The sequence below is a fragment of the Hippoglossus hippoglossus genome, chromosome 16 (assembly GCF_009819705.1).
Source record: "Hippoglossus hippoglossus isolate fHipHip1 chromosome 16, fHipHip1.pri, whole genome shotgun sequence".
Lineage (NCBI taxonomy): Eukaryota > Metazoa > Chordata > Actinopteri > Pleuronectiformes > Pleuronectidae > Hippoglossus > Hippoglossus hippoglossus.
In genome coordinates, this window is record NC_047166.1 from 4,733,318 (window position 1) to 4,749,349 (window position 16,032).

General features: G+C 42.9%; 1 protein-coding gene across 5 annotated transcripts in view; it reads right to left on the bottom strand.

Annotated features, from left to right (window-relative positions):
- The window catches only part of pear1 (platelet endothelial aggregation receptor 1), a 47,906-nt gene that overhangs the window by 12,384 nt on the left and 19,490 nt on the right, over positions 1 to 16,032 (bottom strand). For 4 of the 5 annotated variants that reach the window (XM_034610022.1, XM_034610019.1, XM_034610021.1 and 1 more), the window contains 8 exons: positions 12,666 to 12,776; positions 11,840 to 11,941; positions 11,640 to 11,740; positions 7,818 to 7,910; positions 3,720 to 3,966; positions 1,722 to 1,824; positions 1,100 to 1,236; positions 141 to 353 (listed from right to left, as the gene is read on the bottom strand). In XM_034610022.1, coding sequence (XP_034465913.1) covers positions 141 to 353; positions 1,100 to 1,236; positions 1,722 to 1,824; positions 3,720 to 3,966; positions 7,818 to 7,910; positions 11,640 to 11,740; positions 11,840 to 11,941; positions 12,666 to 12,772 — 1,103 coding nt within the window. In that variant the 5' untranslated portion in view covers positions 12,773 to 12,776. Of the gene's footprint in view, positions 1 to 140; positions 354 to 1,099; positions 1,237 to 1,721; positions 1,825 to 3,719; positions 3,967 to 6,537; positions 6,973 to 7,817; positions 7,911 to 11,639; positions 11,741 to 11,839; positions 11,942 to 12,665; positions 12,777 to 16,032 lie in introns of those variants that run through there. The other variant, XM_034610024.1, reaches the window with a different exon arrangement.

Genomic DNA, 16,032 nt, shown 5'->3' on the forward strand with positions numbered 1-16,032 from the left:
GGTCAGAGGTCACTTCCTTCGTATCTAACATGTTTGCTTTCACACTATGAAAAGAAGTTGGCCACATACGTCCCTGAGCACCTCAGAGTGTGGTGATCAGTGTATATCTTCAAAGTCCTGGTCGTCTTCGTCCCACTCACCTGAGTGTGTGTTTGTCCTGACAGAGACACGTGCGTTCACAGTGCATCCCGTATTTGCCGGGCGAGCACATCCTGTCCCTGCAGTGCGGGCCGCTGAAGCCCGGCTCGCACAGACAGCCTCCGTCGATGTTGTAGCAGCGAGCGCCGTTTGCACAGTCGCACACGCCTTCGCAGTCCTGACCGTAACTTCCTGCCGCACACTCCTCGTTACACCTGCGGGCAGAAACACAGAGGGTTGTGTAGACGCACGCGAGAGCTCGGCAAATGGGAAACGACACAAACGCAAACATGTGTTGTTGGAACATGAACCACAAACCGAATCTCAACTTCTGTTTTGTGTTTTGGTGAAACCAGCATGATGTTAGACATTAGTCTGAAATCCTCTGTCTCTGGTGTTTGTTATACAAAAAAAGACAATAGGTCTTAAATTAAAAACAGTTCACCGAATAGAAATCATGAAACGTGTCATGAGTCCACTGCAAACACCAGCCTGCAATGATTTATATCAAAGCACATCAAATGGATGAATACGCTAAAAGCAAGCGAGTCGGTGCGTTGGTGATGTTTTTAACACACAACAGACACAAAGCTGAAAAAAACTAATAGAATAGAATGAAGAAGAAGTTCCATACACGGAGAAGATGTAGAAGATGTTGGAAAGGTGGAAAAATGAGATTCAAGAGCTTAAACTAAAACGTGTTATCTCTGCATGCTCCACCACCCCTTATCTGCTCGGGACATTTTCCTGTTGTAGTGAACGCGTCTGACCCGGAGAATCCCCTGCTGCATTCTTCATATGTGAAAATCTAGAAAATCCAGAATATGTATGTGACATTTTCCAGAGATCATGTCTGAAAGCCGCTAAAGAGACACCAGAGATGGCCTGAGTCAGCCCACAGGGCGGCCTCATGCACAGGAGAATTAAAATAAAGTCAACGCAGACCCGTGCACACACACACCTGTTACCAGTGAAACCTTTAGCACACTGGCACTGTCCAGTTTCTGGGTCGCACTTGCCCCTGTTGTGGCAAACACACTCCGCTTCACAGTTTGGTCCAAACCTTCCCTCTGGACATCGCTCCGTGCAGACTGCCCCCTGCAGAGAGACGAGGGGAAAACACTCAACAGGCAGAAAGAGAAACGCCAAAGTTGTGTGTGTGTGTGTGTGTGTGTGTGTGTGTGTGTGTGTGTGTGTGTGTGTGTGTGTGTGTGTGTGTGTGTGTGTGTGTGTGTGTGTGTGTGTGTGTGTGTGTGTGTGTGTGTGTGTGTGTGTGTCATTGCAAAAACTGGAATGAGACAACTTAATTTATACGGTTACTCAGAACATAATTGATTAGTTTGCTCTGTGCTGGGATCACACATTCAAGTGTCCTCATCTCTTGCACGTTTTCCAAAAAAACAACTCTGCATTTATCTGGAGACGGGAGTTTGCTTTCAAAATGTCAGTGTTGAGAAATAGGCTCCAGAGTTTGGAGCCAGCTGGATAAGAACACATGAGCTCACACGAAATCGAGAAACCTCCTGGGATTATGTGAAGGTTGTTGTCACTGCAAATGGGAACTTTAAAAAACAAAAACGTACCGTCCATCCGGGGGGGCAGGCGCAGATCCCTTTGCCCCGGCAGATACCGCCGTTCTGGCAGGGGCAGCGCGCCTGACACCTCCTGGAACACGCTGCCTCACAGCTGGAGAGAAGGAGGAAGATGACGGTTATTTAAAACTCCGATGTCCTGGGATGATACTGATGAATAGAGTGCATGTACAAAAACAAGTTTTGGCAACTAATTAATTACATTTACTCAAGTACTGTACATTTCTGTTCTGTTCCTTTCTGAGGTACTTTGAGTATTTTCCATTTTCTACTGGATATTTTTGTTCATAATAAATTAATTAATTAATTCCAAACAGACAATTAAAAGAGCTGAATTTTAAAGATCATTATTTCACTGCACTTGTTGAATAGCAGACTTTACAAAGCATTGAACTACAGCCAGACTCATCACTTTTTTGGGTCCCCTGGAAACATTCACATTGTTGTTTTCACAATTTGCAGCGTGTTTATGCATGTGTCATCAAATTGATGAAGTTGTTTACCTTGATTGCACGTGGGTTTTTTTTCTATTTGCAAATGTAGAAATCATGAAACTCTTGTGCAGACATAAGCAAAAACACTGGCACCTGTTAACATGCAGCTGTTTTTTAAAGTGTTCTGAAGAAAAGTAGAACGAAGAGCGTAAGAAAGAAACGGTAGCTCCATCGTTACTTGAAGACCTGGCAGTACGACGGCCTTGTGGGAATCATCAGCACGACTGGAACGTGCCTCTGACCAGTCAGATTACTTGGCTCTACCTGCAGCACGGTTCATTCTGAGGACGTTGTAGTTTCTATCTCACCCCGGAGGTGAAATTACACTTTTCATCGAAGGAGCTTCGTCCCATCATCAGCGGCGCCAAGTTTAATTTAGCTTAAAGTGGACTGTTGTGCTTTCACATTGGCAGCGGAGGAGTTTCCACTAATATCCAGTGTGGAGGAATTTTCATTGCGTACTCATCCTCAGGGGCAGCTAAAAATTTGGGGCGTAACTGATGACTCATGGATTATGGTGCAGTGTTTTTATTTTTTCCATGTTAAAATGGAGTTGTGGCTTCTGAGAAGTTGAGTCCAGTGTTTTCCACATGAAATAATCAACTGCACATACTTTAAAAATGTCTCACATACTAAAAGGGAAAGTGTGTCAGTGTTTAGCTTCACCGACTCTCCAGATGTCCGAGTTCTCAGTTGGTTGAAATATCTCAACAACTGTTGAATGTGAGGAAATTAGTTTCAGGGCTTCATGGTCCCTGGAGGATGAATCGTGATCATATTGATTATCCTCTGATTTTCATCATGAGGTTGATGTTTGTGGTGAAAAAATCTCGATGACTATCTGATGAGCTGTCGACTCTGTTTCGCCCTTTGTTTACACGCTCGCTTCGAATTGCCCCTGAGGGAAAGAAACTACTTCCAACCCCTGTGTGACTATTCGTTGGTTTGTTTTTCAGCAGGACTTCACAAAAACTACTGAACAGATGTTCACAGAACTTAGTGGAAGGACAGAATATGAGACGAGAGAGAGAACCCATTAAATCTTGATCCGAACAAAGGGGCAGATCCAAGAATTTGTTTTATATTTTTAAAAGCATTTTTAACCAATTTCTTATGGAATAATTAATGGGTCTTGATTTTAAAAATAGTAGGGGTCAGGGAGGAACACTTTAAAGTTTGGTGGGTTTATAAATCAGGGGACAGATCCAAGAACTTGTTTTTTCACTCTCTTGAACAGAGAAGGAGTTTTTTTAACCTTTTTAGTGAATTTCTCAAGAAGTAATGCAGAGACCTTTTATGAAAAGAAAATCAGATTTGTAAAGTGCTTGTATCTATGAACAGGTGAAATTTGATGTGGATGTGGATAATGATTCAGATTTAGTAGTAGCAGTAGTTTTCTAGTTTTAAATGTAATGTTCTTCTCCATAAATCCAGCATTTTGGAACTAATCTCCTCATTTACGAAACTCCTATCAACTATTTTTCTGTGCACTTACAATGTCCCCGTGAATCCGTCCCGACATAAGCACTCTCCTGTTTGCTGGTCACATGATCCTCCGGTCCCACACTTGCACCTCTGCAGACAGCCCTTCCCAAAGGTGCCGGCTGGACACGAGTCCTCGCAGTGGCGTCCTATGAAGCCCGGGGGACACTGACACGTCCCCTTCACTGGATCGCAGAGCGCTGCGTTCTCACACTTACACTGATTACTGCAGCCGGGGCCCCAGTGTTTGTCATCACAGGCTGAGGAGTGAAAAAAGGAAAACTTGGTTATTTATTATTATTATTGATTATGTTGTTCCAGGAAAATTCATTTAGCATAGATATTGAAACAAAAACTGATTATTTGGTTTATTTGAGTCCAAATTTGTATAAATGTGAAAAAGTTTGGATTTGCTTTGTTTTAAAAAAAAATGTATCCAGATTATTTTTTTTCAGCAACTCCTGCACTTACACAACTACACACATTTACATCACTCCTTTTCCAACCATTCCAGTAAAATGGTCCAACTGCAAAAACATTGAGTCAAACTTAAATAAAAACACATTAAAACAACATTACACATGATTACTGCCACCTGCATTGAGACGAAGATCATTTTGCTGCAGTTTTCTCCTGGTTGTGCACTTACAGAAATATATGACGTCACGAAACACAGACAGAAACTAATCTGATTAAATTCAGAAACGAGACAGGACGAGCGCTCGGGGGGGGGGGGGGGGGGGGGGGGCACTGTCTCTTCCGCACATTACTGTGGATCTCTACGTCCAAATGTGGCCCCTTTAGCTCAGGAGTGTTATGTTACCAACAAATAAATTCAAAATGGCAGGGAGATTTGCATGGAGCTCACAGGACGGTCGAGTTTTAAATGGTTAATTTTACAGAAGCCTGCAGATCGGCTCTTGAGAGTGTGTGTGTGTGTGTGTGTGTGTGTGTGTGTGTGTGTGTGTGTGGGGGGGGGGGGGGGGGGGGGGTGTGTGTGTGTGTGGGGGGGGGGGTGTTAGCGTGCATTGGAGATTCACACAAGGTTTGGATTTCAATTCATGACGAAGAGATCTCAATCCGCTTAGAGAACCCGGATTGGTCACGGGGTGCATTCCTCAAATTTCTCATCAATAACGTTCGGCTGCCTTGGACGTCGCCCATCATCGAGAGAAAAACGTGATACCCAACAGCGCTGACGTAGCTGATGGACGAGCGTCAGTTATCTTCTCTCACGCTTAAAAACAATGCCAACGATTTCACGCTGACCTCCGTGGAATCATCTCTTTAAAATGCGCAAAATCACCGAGGCCCCCCCCTTACCTTAGCCCCTGCTGAACACATGCCCTGCCACAGCCTTGAGAAGCACAAGGACTGCTTTGACGTTAATTACATAGAGGGGAGGGTATAGAGCCAAATTTGGTTTGGAGCAAATCGCTCGTGTTTACTGCAGTAACTGGGAGCAGGGACCCTTGCCTCTTTTTGTTTAAATGAATCATAACTCCGCTTGTTCTCGTTGTGGGCACGAGAGAGGGGATCTGCTGGAGTGTGTCACGGGGAGTAATGAGAAATTCAGCTGGAGCGGCAATGATGTTTACACAGACCTTCTCCAGGAGAGTGGGGGGGGGGGGGGGGATTTACCGAGGGGTCTGCAGGCCTGTCGGTGTAAGAGCTGAAGGGCCGATCCGTCCAGGCAGCCGATGAGTGAACGGCTGAGATTTACCATATTGGACGTGTTTTTTTGTTTTTTGTGAGCAACCAGCTGGCAGAGTGTCAGCCCTCCACTGACCAAGAGTCTTCCCATCTGTTTGTTTATCTGCATGTAAACACACGTCCCCAAGTGCAAGTCGTCCTCTCAGAGTGTTGCTGAGTTTGTTTACTTCCATCGAATAAACTCACTTTAGCCTAAAGTGTGTCCAGCTTTGAATTATTCACTTTAATGGGGAGCGAGGATCAACACGAAGTCGGCAGAAGTTTCAGATTCAAACCTAGAATCGCTGCACTGTGGTCGCGTGCCTCCGCCAACCAGTGCAGTGTCAGTCCACACATTTTATTCCCTTATATAACGTCAACATGACCTTTGACTTCTGAAATCGAATCAGTTTATCTGTGACTCTAAGTGAACGTTTGTGCCGAATTTGAGAGGATTCTCTCAAGCTGTTTTTAAAATAACACGTTCACAAGACAATAACAAGTTTTGTATGGTCACAGTGACCTTGGCCTTTGACCTCCAAGGTCTAATCAGGTCCAAGTGAATATTCGAGCCAAGATGTAATCAAATTCCTTGTGGGTGGATCTGATACATCACAAGAACACGTGGTCACTGTGACCTTGACCTTTGACCTTCGAAAACTAAATTTGAATAACTTCTGTTCTCCAAACATGAAGAAATCCCCTCAGAGCATTGTTGACATATCATGATCACAATAACAGGACGGACGGATAACCCAAAAAACAAGAATAACTTTTTGTTTTTTGTTTGTGGTCACTTCACCGGGACCTTTAACATTTTGAACAGAAAATGTTGAACATTGATAAACAAACAGAAAGTGACATTTCTGTAAACGTAGAGTATCATTAATATGAGTGACACCCACTTCAGAACTGACATCTTCTCTCTGCTCTTTTTATAGAACACGCACTGATCTGGTGGGAAAATTCTTCTTTTCCCCTGTGACTTTTCCAAGCAATGCTTTGGGTTTTGTTTTGCGCCTGACGTCCACACGATCTCCTGGACGTTGAACCAGCAGCTCGTTTTAGATTCCAGCTCGAAATCTGCCTCGAAACGCGAAGCAAATACGACTCTGATGAGCCACATTCCAGCTTGTTGCATCTAAACTCCATTTTTCATTCTCTTCGATCTCATCTCCCCGCTGTCCTCTCTTTGTGTCATCTTCTTGGACTGAGTTCCCTCCCCTCCTTCAGTTTATTCTCCAAATTCATGGGCAAACAGTCCTGAGAGCGTTCAGTATTAAAAACCTCGGGGCCCTCTCCTCTTTCCCACAGTTAGATAACTCAACACACAGGCATCCAGGAAGCGTCAGGGCCCAGTTCTGCCAAAAAGAGACGACGATGCAGAGGAGAGCTGAGCGAACGAGCGAAAAAACAAAAGAGAGAGAATTTACGTAAGTGAGCAGTGCGGTGGAGAGGGAGCGAAGGGAGAGATGGAGAAAACTGGCCCCGGCAAGACGGAGTAGTGGGGTAACATTTTCCATTTCCCCTTCCCATCATCCCCCTGTCAAGACACCGACCGCTGCCCGTTGGAGTTAATTCCCTCTCTCTGCAGAGGAGTGCGGGGGGAAAATGGAGGAGGCCGTGTGGACTATTGACCCAGCTGAATGCAGTGGAAAACTCCATTTGTGTGAGGGGAGGGGGGGAGGGAGGAAACTGAAGTGAAGTGAAACGTGGTCCTGGTTTCACACTTGTGTTCAGAAGATCAGATTTAAAGATTTCAGACAAGACGAACAGGGTTAAACTTACTGCTCCATGCCTTGAATAAATATTACAACTTCTTTCTGCTGACTTCAGTTGGTAAAAGTCTCAACGGGTAAAAAGAGAAGATTAAATGTCTGTTTAGATCCTGTTTTTATGGACTCTGGCTTCTCTCCGTGCATCACACAGCAGCTTATCTCCTAACTTATGTCTCTGGTGCTGGTTTTCAACACATTTGTTGGAGGGAGATTTATCGGCTTCATTACGCTTGATTGTTTGATTCTTTTTGTAATTTAGTGCACTTCTCAGCTTTATTAGGAAAAAGCTGAATTATGGCTCATTGTAACTGCTCATTTTGAAGAGTAAGTGAGTGAGAGGAGGAGGAGGAGGAGGAGGAGGAGGAGGAGGAGAACCGAGACACTCATGGACTGAGCCTGACGTTAATGACTCATTGCTGTGCGCGCTGTAACACTCCCTTCGCTGTTTCCATTGGAAAGGCGTCCGCTGTGTGATGGAGCGCTGTGCGGGGAAGATCAGGCCCTTGACTAACGGCCAGGTGTCATTTCCTGTTGTGTGAGTGAGAGTGAAGATGAGAGAAGGTGATAGAAGGAAAAAAAGCAAACGAGAGCAAAGGAGTGAGGACATGTCTGAGGGAGAGAGAGAAAAGGCTGATTCATACCGCTGGAACAGTCGTCTCCTCGCCAGCCTCCCTCGCACTGGCACCGGTCGGGAGCGACACAGCGGCCGTGCACACACTCCTTGGTGCAGCGAGCTGGGGATCAGAAAAACAACTTCTTATTAACAGACCTGGCTTTGTGGGAAACGCTCTGGAAATAAAACGTAACCAGGGTTGGGCAATAAAAAAATATCAATAAATATTGGAATATAATGTTCATCAATAGCAATATTAACTAAAGTGCAATATTCAAATGAAATAATATTATCTATATTTGACTGACAGGAAAATTCTCATCTTGACATAGTTTTTATCTCCCATCCGTATATTTAACATATATATTATTAAACTCTTAAACGAACAGGAAGGTGTGTAGTGATCTGAAGCTGTTGCATTATGGGTAAAGTATAAAGCACTTTTGGGTCATTCTGAGTCAAATCCTCACAATTTTGGGCTGCAACCAAAATGTTTGTGCAGATTTGGTCACATGAGAATCGCATGAAACCATATTTCCATGTGTCTCCGATCCTGATCAAAGGAGATTTGAGCAAACAAAGTTCAAACTTTCAACGAAGTTCAAGCTCTCTTTTCTAAACCATACCATCCCCAATATAGACCAGGATGGAACAGTGGAGTGCAAACCTCCGCCAAGGTAAACAAATCTCAAGGACCAGTCCTCTATAAACATGCCACATATTCATCAAGATCCATGAGAAGTCAATGAAAATGTTGAAAAATGCCCAATTACACAAAGCTAATATTGTTATCATCACTTTAATTTACATTCCAGTTCACATCCACTCACCACTCGCACTCTGACGGTCCTGAGACTATTTGAGCTCCGTAACAGTTTACCTGTTTGTGCCCTTTTCAATCTATTCAGCTGCGTTTCAGTCGTTCCATCGCACGTCCGTCCTGACAGCTGGACTCCGCCAAGCAGCTGAAAGCACCAGATGCCGAGGAGCTTCCCCTCAGAGCGTCTTTAAAGCGCCTGCATGCCAGCATTAGAAACGCTTCTGCTCTTAATTAAGTTAACTCCAACATGCATTTCTGACCGACGACTAATAATTCCGCCGCAAATATCACGTGCCATTGAAAACGTGTGCCGTGTATTTCAGGCGCGAACAATAATTCCTCTGTTTTTATTTTCTCCCGAGTTGAACGCGAGTGGAAGGTGGCGATTTGAGGGAATCTAAGTAAAGAGCAACACGTCGTTAAATGGAGGAGGAGCGTCCAATTATATCTAATTCTATGTATTTAGAAAACAAAGAGTCCACTGTACAGGAGGAGGAGTCAGAGACGACACGTTGAAGAGAGATTTCAATTATAAAACTCTGCAAGCTACATGATGATGTCAGTCAGGAAAATCTGGAGCTTTTGTTTGGCCACAGAACGAACGAACGAACACACACACACACACACACACACACACACACACACACACACACACACACACACACACACACACACACACACACACACACACACACACACACACACACACACACACACACACACACACGTCATGGCCAAGATTAGAGACTGCTGTGAAAGGTGTGTCAACAATAAGCGACCAAAATTATCTTTCCCAACTTTCGAGGCATCCACTCACGCAAACCTTGTTATTACCATCGTCCTTTTTCTGAGATCAACCAGTTTGTAAAGCTGAGGTAGAATCTTCTCAACCATCGAGACCATTTACCGAGTTGCTGTTTACGGCTGCGACCGTTTATTTATTTTCAAATGACAAAAATATTCTTCCAACAGGTTTTGTTTTGAACTGTAAACCTGCTGCTCTGAATGTTCAAGTTAGGGTCAGATTTAAGTTTTCAAAAGGAATAAACGAAACATCTATGAGTTAAACGTTAAATAACTTCCGCCACTAGGGGGTCTCTCGATCAAAACAATGACAAAAGACCTAGTTTGAAGCAGTGTGGGATCATGGGAAATGAAAGTCTATCTGATGCAAATGGGGGGATGAGGTCATGTTTTAAAGTTACGCAGCAAACGCGACCAAAATTCTGTTACCTTGAATAAAGATTCTCTGGGTTTGAACAGTGTTGGAACAAACTGTTCCAACACTGTTCAAACCAAACTGTCAACAAAGTCAACAAACTGTTCTAGTTGTAACATATTATATCTTTAAAGTTCTATTAGAGAGAAATCAACCGAGACATGAATCAAATCCATATGTAGAAATGCTTTTAAGACAAATAATGACATGTTTGTTTTATTTCCATCATGGACACAAAACATTATCCAATCAGTATCAAAGCATAATACTTTAAATAGAAAACTTTTATGAATCTCCATTGACTCCACTCCAGAAATACTCTGTGACCTGAAATCTAAAAGCCTTCTTGGTTTGGACAACTTGATATTTATTACCTCCTCCAAGTAGTTCAGGGTAGAAGCTCTTAAATGTTGGTGCAGATTCAGATCTCAGGACGGATCCGGGATCTTTCTTTCACTTTCTTTAACTTTGTAAAAGTTTGTATATTTTTTAACCCGTTCACCTTTTTCCCCTAATGACTAATTGTGGATCTTGATGAAAGTGCTGCCTCAGGAACACGTTCACTGATGATATTGTTCATGTGCTGGGGTTTTAGTTGCTGAGCTTTTACCGGCAGCAGCAGTGACACATCTTGAGTCTTTCATATATTTTGCTGGTGGAAAAAAAAAAAAAAAGATGTGAAATCCTTGAAAGGAAATTATGAAAACGACCAAGACGGGAGCATCAGGGTTTTTAACAAAAACACAGTTTGAAGATTCCAGCTGGTGCTGCCAGTACATACTGTGTTTTCAACATGAGAAGCTCCGGTGGGAATCAAACCCATAATTTTGGTAATTCCAGTGTCATATGCTCCTCGTTGACTTTGCACATTGTGTGGAAAAGAGAGAAAAACAGCTTGCTTTGCGTAATGACACTGAATCACTCTGTGTGCACAAAACGTGACATTATTTCACTCACAAACCACAGCCACCATTTTAGCTGCTGATTGAATTCCTCCATCATCATGTTGCAGCGTCGCATTACTTTGTTTCCCGAGAGTCTGTGTGCGTCTACAAACACGCACACTTGGCTGTAATGGACGATGACAAACGACTTCAGAATTCTGGGCTGGATTAAATGGATTTTATTACGTAAAACGAAGATCCAAGATTCAAGACTTTATTGCCATATTAACAAAATTTATTAAACCAGGAGCAAACACAAAAATATAACACACTCAAAATACATAAATAATAGAATCTTCACAAGAATTTGACTATAAATTAGAATAATGCAGAATATTCAGGTTACTGTGTGAGTTACTAGAGTATATATATATATATATATATTTTAAGTTTTTTCATTATGGACTATTGGATTATTTTTTCTTTATATAGTGACTTGTACAGTTGGTGTCTTATCTACACATTCTATACATTGAAGTTTCATTTATCTTAACATTTGTTGTATTTATTTCAACATTTCTTTTTAGGACGGTTCACTTTGTATTTGTGTCTCATACTTTATGATGCACTTTGAGTGAGTGTATTTTTGTTGTTGTCTATGATTGGCTGAGCTCACCGAGACAAAGTGTAATAAACCTTGTTGATGACAAAGTATTGAATCTTGAATCTTTGAGTAAAAACCTTCAGTTTGGTGTTTAATGTTTTGATGGTTCATAAAACCACAGGTTAAAACCTCGGTCTGACGATTCTCTACTGACCAAGGACTCTCCCTGTTACCCTCCAGCTGCTGTTTGATTCTTTGTCTGATTTATTAACAAGCTCGGACAAGGAAGGAAGGACAATTAAAAGGTTCCCACGGTTACTCACGGACACATTTGTCTCTGCTCTCGTAGTAGCCGGGACAGCACTGGTACCTCTTGCGATAGTCTGTCTTCACCGCCTGCCTGTAGGCCGTCTTGTAGGTGATCCTGAAAGAATGACAGAGTCAAACAGGACGCCGTGACCCACCGCTGACAGGAACAGGAAGTCAACCCCCGACAGGAAATGAGTCACCCAGCTGGCAGTACCTGTGGCGCATGCATCGGTAGGAGGTCCGAGGGTCGGAACAGGGCTCGTCTGTCACCTGGTCGTAGGGATGCAAGTACGACTCTTTGACTGAGGTGGTGAAGCTGGAAAAGGAAACAACTTGAAGTTCAGGCTGTCAATGATTCACAGAATAAATAGAAAAGTTTTCCTGTTCCATTTCTGGTAGCTTTTTACTTTTCAGCTAGGAGCATAATATTATCCTGACAAATGACCAAGACATTTTGAAGATGTTCATGGTCTCCAGAAGATGAACCCTACTTTGGTGATTTCCTGATTTTCTCTAGCAGGGGTACAACAGACTTTTTAACTTTTACATATACAAAAAACCTACACAACACACTAGAGGACAAATTGGAAAAGTAAAATATGTCTCCTTTGATTTTCTTTTCTTTATACATTCTGCCTCAGATGAAACCTGATTTTATTCTGTTATTATTTAGATGGAAGTTATAGATTAATGTAAATATCCTACATATTTTAGGTCAGATGTCAGCACCAGCAACATTGAAATTAAAGTTATTAGGCCCTGATAGATCTGATCACATCCAAGTACCAAACTATTTCTATCCTGAAAACTGAATTGGCTCGTAAAACAATAAAAGTAGATGCAGAATCTAATGTTGAGTTTTCCGTCTTTACTGAGCAAGTTAATCTCTGAGCTGCAGAGAATCTTTCCATAAAGTGAATTTGATCATTTATGTGATGGGCCCTAACCCGACCACCTCTTGAATCCTGCTAAAACAAACTGTGACCCATAAAACAGGAGTTTAATTGGCGGTGTGTTTGTCGTAGATAAAGTGGCCTCACCTCTCCCACAGGCTGCACACATTCGGGTCCCTTGGGTTCAGGGAGCAGCTCAGACCGATCAGCACGCTAACGATCAGCAGGACGACGGAGCTCTGCATGGTCGGCATGGTCCTGGGAGGGGGAAATGAAAAACAGGCGTTTAAAGAGGGAGACAGTAACCGACACATGTCGTTAGAAAACAAAATGCATGAAAGGTTTTGTACATTTGTACAATACAATGTAGTCTGGTTGTGCAACAACTTCATTGTTGTTTGTTTGTTAAGGAGATTATGTTTTAACTTTCTGGTCGTTTGTGAGATTTTTAAAATAGTTTGCATTGTTTTCTCTGCCAAGGGGGGTTATGTTTTCACCCCCGTCTGCTTGTTAGTTGGTTTGTTTGTTTGTTTTTAGGCGAGATTCACCAAAAACTACTGGATGGATTTACATGGAACTTGATGGAAGGCTGCGTTATGGTTTGGGAAAGAGCTCATTAAATTTTGATGTGGATCCCGATGAGGCGGCAGATCCAGGAAACTTTTTTTTCCACTTTCATTAACATTGCGTTATCCAGCATTTTCACCATTCTCCAAGGAAATCATTAATGGGTCTTAATGGGAAAAACTATCTCGCACATTTAGAGGACTGATATCTGTGAGTGTGTGGGATTTGTTGCAGCTCGGTTGGATTTAATGGGACTTTTGGGCCTTAATGTTTGAGGTTAGCGCTCTGAGTGCCACTCTGCCACTCTGCTTGTAAATTTAACAAAAAGACAAAAGCCCACTTCTTAAAGCTTTTGCTGTAGATCCATTTGATCAATATATATAAATAATGTGAAAAGGAGAGCTCCTGTCATTTTTAGAATGAAATAAAATCTGTTAACAATGGGAAAAGGGTTAAAAAGACACATTTACCACTCAGTTCTTTAACAAAGTGGTTTTAAAACTGATTTCACAAATGATAAATATTATTTCTTATTCGCAGCTTGATTGAATTTGAGGGACCATTTGCCCTAAAGGTGAAGTTGTCTCTAAGTGGGGGGGATTAAGCCTTTGTTGATGGTAAAAGGGTTTAAGCATGAAAAGACAAGAGAAAATTGGAAAACATGGAAACAAAGGTTCCGGGTCCGAACCAAACCTGCGGCCACTTGTCTCCTCCTCCTCCTGTAAGTACTACCACTCTACTCCTGTAAATGTTCACTGCCCCAGTGTACTATTTTCAAAGGCAAAAAATCCATATATAAGTATTATGCTTTTGTAGTTTTCTTTTTTACAACGGTACGACAGATCTGAGCTTCCCTGTCACTCAGCAGTAACTCTGCAGTTCTCTGTGAGGGGAACACACAGTGGAAAATGTTGCACACACAGATGGAAGATGTAAAAAAAACTGTTCCTTCTCTCAACAGGAGATTTGCATTCCCTGTTTTTGTTTTTCAATTACTATAATTGACGTCTCACAGCGTGGCAGATGGAAGGATTCATTGAAAACTGGTTCTGGGCACCTATAAATTGCGGTTAAGATTGAGCCTCTGACTGTAAAAGAGTTCATTAAACACTCAGCAGAGGTGAGGCGAAGAGCCAGACGTGAAGCGTAACGCCGTCTGCTCCCCATTGAGCAGCACGCCGTCTGAGCAGCGGACATAAAAACACAGGCATCAGGAGAAAAACCTGAGAGGAAGAGGAGGAGGAGTGTCAGAGTCAAGAAACGTGAATCCCCACTTCGTCCTGACCCCGATCAATCAGTGCTGCCGTGAAGCCGCTCGTCCGCTGTCCCCGTCCACACTTGCCGCATCTGGATCTGATCAGGGCGTCGGGCTGAGAGAGCGTCTCGGCACGGGGACCCTGTAAGGCTCTCAGGGAGCAGGAGGAAGGCCATTTCTTCCCCTTTTAAAAATATCCCATGGAAATGAGCGGAGCAGTTCAGCAGGCCGGCAGCGTGAGTCTCCAGGTCAAAGGCTAAAAGCATCGTGGGAATGTAACGACATTTATCAGAGAACGGCGACGTCGTGTTGACGCAGGATCGGCGCAGCTTGTTCTCCACTGTTTTCTCAACAAGTCCCCTCTGACAGAGCTGCTTCTCATGTCCTCTACATGTCCCCTCGGGGGGGGGGGGGGGGGGGGGGGGGGATCTCAGACACGCTGGGACGCTGACGGATCGAGTGACGGATCAAGATGATCTTCTTCGGTCAAACAAACAGAAGATGTCAGAATTAAAAAATGAGGTCCTTAGATCTTTACTCATTAAATTTCACAGAGTGGGCTTTTAGTATTGTTTACCCGCTGACATCGCATGGGAAGTTTATTTAGAGTTAAAGAAGGGACAAGAACTGGATGAGACTCTGCAGCCAAGCTAACAGGACACACTGTGGTGCTTGGAGCTTAATGCTTTTTTACATTTGAGCCATAAAAGATTCTCTCCAGAGTTATTACAAAATAATTACAAAACCCAGCAGCAAACCATCTAGTAGTTGTTGAGACGTCTCACTGGGACCTCCGACTTCGTTTAAAAACACTGGTTAGAGCTGCTTTATGTTTATACTCATATAACTTTGGTAAGAATTAGGAAATGAGTCTTGTCAAATGCAAGTAAGATGAACTGAAAATAGAATCAAAAAGGGTTGGTGAGTTGTTTCGTTCATGTGTTTTCAGGGCGAAGCTTTAACCAGAGAGCTGATGGGAGGAAGTTGGGATGTCTCAGTTGCATTATGTTCAAAATGTACCCTGCACTTTCTACCTTTTCCAGGATTACCAACCTTTTAGCTTTAAGGCCTTTTGGTTGTATGCTGCAGGAAATCGGGTCACATCTCCTCTGCTATTCTTTAAGTATTGCAAATTTGTCACAGTGAATTCCATTGCTACATCCACTTTGATATTTCCCTTGAAATATCCCTCTAAGACATTATCTGTGATGTCGGACTGACGTTCACCTTTTGACCTTTGTCTTATTCGTTCACACATGAGTCCAAGTGGACGTTTGTGCCAAATTTGAAGAAATTCCGTCAACGCGTTCCTGAGAGATTACGTTTCAGGAGAATCAGACGGACGGCCCTGACAACATGAAGCCTCAGGGCCACAGCTGTCGCCAGTGCAGAGGTTTAGGAATATTCTATGATTTGTAAATGTGTCCATGGCCGTTGGCTGTAGTTTCCTCTGCATCGCTCATCATCCTGTTTCTGGCTCGGAGGCTTTTGTGCCGTCGATAAACGGCGGAGAAACATACTTCTTCAGTATATTTGTATTTTAAGAACCTGGGACGATTTTGAGGAAAAAAGATTTGGGTTTTCTTGGCTTAAGAAAACATTATGAGATAGTCTCTTATGAGTTCAAATACCGTTTTCACCGAGCTGTAATCCCAAAAGTTAAGTTAGAGTAAAGTTTGGAGTGACTACTTT